This window comes from Octodon degus, unplaced genomic scaffold (assembly GCF_000260255.1).
Source record: "Octodon degus isolate 3935 unplaced genomic scaffold, OctDeg1.0 scaffold00105, whole genome shotgun sequence".
Taxonomy (NCBI): domain Eukaryota; kingdom Metazoa; phylum Chordata; class Mammalia; order Rodentia; family Octodontidae; genus Octodon; species Octodon degus.
This window is the reverse complement of record NW_004524681.1, coordinates 5,827,082-5,833,420: the sequence shown is the minus strand read 5'-3', so window position 1 is coordinate 5,833,420 and position 6,339 is coordinate 5,827,082. Positions and strand designations below refer to the sequence as shown.

General features: G+C 50.3%; 1 protein-coding gene across 4 annotated transcripts in view; it reads right to left on the bottom strand.

Moving 5' to 3' along the window:
- Positions 1-3,347, bottom strand: part of Cep152 (centrosomal protein 152) — a 90,206-nt gene extending 86,859 nt beyond the window's left edge. For 3 of the 4 annotated variants that reach the window (XM_023724038.1, XM_023724040.1, XM_023724041.1), the window contains exons 1-3: positions 3,253-3,347; positions 2,324-2,558; positions 340-433 (exon numbers count right to left, since the gene is read on the bottom strand). In XM_023724038.1, coding sequence (XP_023579806.1) covers positions 340-426 — 87 coding nt within the window. In that variant the 5' untranslated portion in view covers positions 427-433; positions 2,324-2,558; positions 3,253-3,347. Of the gene's footprint in view, positions 1-339; positions 491-2,323; positions 2,559-3,252 lie in introns of all 4 variants that reach the window. The other variant, XM_023724039.1, reaches the window with a different exon arrangement.
- Between the last annotated feature and the right edge of the window lie 2,992 nt (positions 3,348-6,339).

The following is a 6,339-nucleotide window of genomic DNA, read 5'->3' as shown; positions in this document are numbered from 1 at the left end:
TGGCATCACTAAGTTGTTTTATTCTTATTTCAGAAAAACAAGCATTCCTTTCACCTGCCCTTTAAAAGTCCAAACATCAAATTTCAGAGCTTTCCTTTTTTTTTTATTTTTGTTTTATTTGTTTTGCAGAACTGGGGACCGATCCCAGGGTCCCTGCACTGAGCTACATCCCCAGCCTTTATAAAATTTTTATTTGGCAACAGGGTCTAGCTAAATTGCCTTCAAGTGTGTTTTGTTTTAAAGACTTTTCCAAATGACGCAGGTGACATCATTTTGAACAGGAACTAGAAAAGCTGTGCGGGACCGAGGAACGTAGGACCTTTCTTCCGAAGGGCTCACCTCTCTCTCTCTCTCATAGTCTTCTTTGTCATAGTTTTCCTCCTCAGTCTGGGTCTGCAGCGCCACACTGCCGAAGTCCAGGGACATGGTCCTCCTGCGGGGCGAGAGGATGACTGGCTTTGGACTGCCCAGGAAGCCTCCCTGGGAGAAACTACAAAAGGAAACAAAAGAAACAGGCTGGCAGAAAGGCTGCTTAACCAACTCACACCTGACCAGCAGGATTCTAAGGAGAGAGCTCTTACAATCGTGAGGCATAGAAACAGCTGCATAAACAGCAGCGCAGAAACCTTAAGTCGCAAATAGGTAATAAAACCATGGACAGCTTTTGCTAGTTTGGCAAGGTCTAACTTAAAACAGGTTTTTTTTTCACAGCAGATAATGAGACGGTGATACTAACCACGAACTAGAAAAATACCAAACATAGCACTCTTAAGAATAAATTCAAACAAATTTCCATGGTTTGTCTGAAACACGTAAGCTGGATATGCTGGCACAGGTCAGGAGGCTGAGCAGGAGCGTGGCTACAAGTGGGAGGCCACCTAAGCTACACAGTGAATTCAAGGCCTGCCTAAAGCGTACAGCAACCTTGTCTCAAAAAACCAAACAAAAAAGAAACATGGTTACTGGCACACGCAGTAAGCACTATACTTTGCTTCATTCTTTGAATGCCACGAATCCACACTTTATGCTTTACAAACAGAACTCCTGAATTGGAATTAATGCTTGCTCCCCAGAAAGCATTTGGGATCCAGTAAAAGCACACCGCACACAACAGAAACCTAAGCATCAAATGTCTGGCTCTTAAACTTGATTTAAAAAAAAAAAAAATCAGCTGGGTATAGTGACGCATGCCTGTGACGCCAGCACTCAGGATGGCCGTGAATTCATGCTTTTCGAATATGAAATGCTAAAACCATTGAAGACTATCAATATGAACATACTGAAAATGAACACCGCCCTAGTGTATATAGTTACTTCTGAATTACTGAGCAATACTCTATCACTAGTAAAAATCATGAAATTTTTCTGTATTTATTGATTCAGAGGGCCTGGCATTTGCAAGATTCAGAGTAGGTGGACACATGCTTTTTAAAAACATACAATTCTATTAAGATTTTTAAACTAATCTGGCATGGTAGCCCAAAATCTGGGCATTCTGGGAAGCTGAGACAAGAGAATGTTCAAGCCCGGCATGGGCAAAGAAGTGACTTAGCAAGACCTTGTCTCAAGAAAAAAATTAAAAGGACTGAAGATGCAGCTCCATGCAGAAGTGCTGGGTTCAATCCGCAGTTTAGCAAAAACAAAACCAAACTAGACCTCTGCTCCAGCCCGTTATCCACCATTGGTTTGGTTTGGTTTGGTTTCTCTCCTTGGAGCAAGAAGAAAACCAACAGATGTTTAGCTAAAGAAAAATTACAAGACTATAGCAAAAGTAGCACCGTTTTCAAATCACCTAATAAACCACAGGCACCCAAGAAGTGGCAGAATTAAAATGCTTCTGTCCCTTGTGCATGGGAAACGCATTCCAGTACCCACTGAGGGAATGTGGTGTGGCACCCATGTCATCACATAGGAATTATTATGGACTACTACCAAGTGCCGGATTATATCCTAGATGGATATAAGCTAGCATGCAGTACCAGCCAGTGTGCTCTTAGGGAGACAGCAACATACACTAATAGCTGCACTGACGCACTGTAAGAAATTCTGTACTACAGGAAAACCCAAAGCGCAGATTAACTCTGCCTAAGAAGAAAGGAAGGCTTGTGGAAGTTTCACAGAAGAGCCTTTAGATTACAAATTCATCTCAAAGGACACAGTATGGGGCTGGTGGCTTAAAAAAATAAGGGCACTCATTCTCACAACCTGGGCTACATTTCAGCGCTTGGGGTTACCAGCTGTTCAATCTTAAGCACCTGCTTCCATTTCTTCATCAGAGAAATGGGCACAAGCACAGTATCCACCTCTGTGGAGGAAACCTTACTTCCAACAACGCGACCTGTTCTGCGATGCAAATGTCTCCCTCTTCCCAATCCCGGTCCTGCAGGAAAACAGTCCCTCCTTGGCACGCTCAGGCTGTACTGCATATGCTTCTCCTACGGCTTCAGCTTCAATCTCTCTCACTCAGGTGAACGCAGTCCCCAACGAAGGGGTGCACACACAGCGTGCTCAGTAAGGTGTGCGGTGAAATGCAGTCTGAGTAAGACTCGAGCCCATAACTGCAAGACAGGAGGGAGGGTTAGTGCCCTGGAAGGCGGCACAGACATAGGGAACTCTGCTTATTTGCTGACACGCTGAGCGCCCGGCTAGCGTGGAAAGAGCACACCAGCTTGGTTCTGGCCCGCAGCACCTGAATGAGGAGGCCCATTGCTCCAGCCACTGAACAGCACGGCTCGGGGTCGGGAAGGACAAGGTGAAGCGTACAAAGCAGACGCCGAAACGGACGAAGACCACTTCTTGTGCTCCGTGCTGGCGACAGTGGCTGGGACAAAAGGACTCGAGATGGTCAGAGGGGACGGGTGGCCCAATAGGCGCCCACAGGCTGAACCAGTGCATGAGGTGCGGCCTTGCAGGAATGAACGCCTTGCCAAGGAGCCCGGGCTGGCGTCACCCAGGCCCCACACACGGGGCCAGGAGCCCTGAGCTCGGGAGCTGGCCTCGGCTGCCAGCGTCAACACACGTGCACAGAGCGCCACTGTGACCCAGAGCCCGAGAGGGTCTCCGGACGTCACTTCTGGCCGGGTGCTCGGACAGCCTAGGGGGCGCGGGACGCTTCAGTCCTGAGCGGAGCCGGGTCACCCCGGCGCGACCCGGGCGCGGGCGTCAGCCCTCCGGGAAGCCCTCGCCAAAATACTGCGGGCCCCGCGGCTCCCCCAACCTCGGCCCCGGGCCCAGTCGCGCAGCAAAACTCACCGGAGTCCACGCCGCTGTCACCGCGAGGAAGCTCTAGTCCCTGCAAGGAACAACTTCCAGCAAACTCGCAGGACTCTGAAACCAACCCCAAAGTATCTTCCTCGTCACAACCAAACCGTCGTAAGTTTTGAAGAGCAGCCGTTTCCTCCAGTCATCCGCTAGAAACTAGCCTAATGGGCGTGGTCTTGACAATTGGGGTGGGGCTATAAGGCGGAAGTCTCCGCCCCCACAAGCTTGGTTGAGAGATCAGCTTGCGGTTGCAAAGGTACTGCTGTTTGAAGCGGGCGCCAGAGGTGGCGGGAAGCTGTTGCTGCCCGCCCATTGGTGAATCCACGAGCCAATTACGAGAGGGCTGACTCTGGGTGGGTGGCGGGCTTATACGTTGCCTAGAGATGCGGGGCGCTTTGCCTGCTTTCTGCTTCAGTCACCGCTCTTTGCATTCTTGAGCAGAGCTGAAGCTCCCAGAATCATTTCCTCCGCAGAACTCTTCGTAGAGGTTTTCGCATTTACCCTTTGTTCTCTGAGACGCTACGTGCTCGTGTGCCTTGTCGCCTGGCTCCCCAGGCCGCTTGCTCGTTGCTTCGCTGTAGGGCGGCGCGAGAGGAAGGGAAGTCACAGGCCAGGCAGGGAGATTAAGGACCCCTAAGAGACCCCTCGGGGTCTCTTCCGCGGCAGCTCCATGAGTGGTGCTGCAGCGCTGCAGGGAAAGTCAGCACAGCTGAGATCTGTGGTTTTCTCCGACTTGTACCATGGGCCAGGGGGAGCAGATGAACCCTGTTTTACTCCGATTGCTCAGGTCCAAGTCTGAGTGACTAAAGCCAAGGTGTGCCAGGCACTCGGGGCTCTGTCCAAGGGAGACACGAGCCCTCTGAGCTCTCCCCACATTTTAACCTATTCTGTGTGTCTCTGTGTTTCCTCCTTAGCGCCCCCTGGTGCCCCCTGGTCAGGCACAAGCTCGCAGGCTGCCCCACCACCACCACCACCACCACCACCACCTGCTCAGTCTTCTAAGGAGCACACACAGCTCCTATGGAGTCTGCGATCCTCCCCACCTCTATCGGTCCTCTGTCCAGCGATGGGCAATGGGAAAAGAAGACTCAACCGCTTCCTAGTTACTGCACGTGCATTCACTGGTGGACAGAGTGTCTTTGAGGGGCTTCCTTACTCTGCTTTCAGCCATGTCGTACTTAGCCCGCTTCTTGTTCCCTGGAGGCACGCAAAGCAACTGTGGGAAATTGTGCTAAATGACGAAATGAACAAAGAAACAAACAAATGCAGACTACTGGGGCCAGAAAAAGCAAATGAAAAGCATTCACGTAAATGGCCTGTGTTGAACCAGAGCCAGAGGGTCTGCTAGCAAGATGCTGCTGTTGTCCCTCTGCAAAGTGTGGCCAAGGTTCTGTGCAGGGACAGTGAGAAATGCTGCAGCAAGAACCCTCGGTGACCCCATCTGGCCACGAACCACTGCTGCTCCGAAAGACAAAAGCTGGGAAGCGGGCAGGGTGTGTGCACTCTTCTGGGGCAGCACGATTTGCTAAGTGCTTTCACAAGCGCACTCTCACCCGGGTGCTCACAATCACTAACGCGACTCCAGTTTATGGTGGAAGGCACATCAGAAAGAAAGAAAAAAATTAACCAACTGCCCAAGGTGGTACAGTTAATACGAGGCAGAATTTGAACTCAGGCCCTTTACCTCCAGTATTTGTCAGCTACATGCGAAATAATTTAGACTACCACAGGACTGACAAAAGGCGAAGAATACAGAATAAATGTGTCCTGTGCTTCTATACATGGATCTGAGTGGAGCTACAAACCTGCTGTACTCAAGACACTTTTTGGCTGTCTGTCCTGTTATAAGTCCTGCCTTGATGCTTGACTAGGAAGTGTAAGGCAGAACCCCTACTTTGAAGGTACCAACACTCCGAGAACAAAATCCTTACAGAGAAAGTGTCTTAGTTATTTGTCTGGCTGCTAAGATACAATACCTGACACCCACAATGTAATAGGGGAAATGTTTATTTTGGCTCACAGCTCGTAGAGGTTTCAGTTTATAATCAGCTGGCTCCAAAGCAGGGTGGTGGGGCAGAGAGGAGAAACAGCCCATGGCAGGCCAGACGGGAAGCACAGAGCAGATCAGGGAGGAAAGAGACACACACTTCCGGGCATACTCTGTGGCCTCCTCCTCCGGCCAGGATTCAAGTGAACCGTGCATTTAGCTATGAAGGCCTCAGTGCACTAGTTCATTGACAAGCATGACACTGACCTGATCCAATCACCTCCCAATAGCCCCACCTAGGAGCACAAGGAGGCTTTGGGGGGACATCCAGATAGAAATCAGAACAGAAAAACAGTAACGAAAACGAAGTGATTTTGAAGTGCAAGTAAAGTAGGCACTAACTCAGAGGAAAATGAGTATCTGAGGGTTTATAAGCAAGGTTCAAGGAGGGAGGAGCACAGAGTGCTACAGGAAACTGACTGGCAAGCCTGAGTGTACCACAGTGGATCCCATACCTGGGGGCACAAGGGATTCCTGTACCTAGAGCTGAGGCCAGAGAAGCAGGCAGGGAAGGAGACAGTGCACAACACAGCATGGCGCCAGGAGGCACAGCAAAGGCATGAGAGAGCGCTGAGGGGTAGCGTGGTGTGGTCAAGGAAGCACTAGCAGACAGAGGCATTTTGGGGTGGTGAAAGAGAGGAAAAGTTACCAGAGATCTTGAAGTCTCCATAGATTAATTGGGGAATGTTACGTCCAAATCCACTTTGCATTTGTATTTTTAATGTGGACTGACTCAGCGCAGACTGTTGTGATCCCAAGGGAAAATGTCCGGGTGCTGATGAGACCTGAGCTCTCTCACAAGCAAGCACTGATACAGGTGGTGCCGAGTCACCACTGCTCCTGTATCCTACTTCCTCTTTGGTATCAAAGCCCTCAGGACAAAGCCATCTCACCTGGCGGACACCACCCAAAGCGTTGTCTTCAAGTAGCACTGTCCTCAGAGGCGCCTGAGAGCAAGAAGGTCAAGTTCAGGGCTCGGCTCCATCTCCTGGCTTCTGCCCACCAGGAGCCCTCAAAAGCCTGAAAGTCCT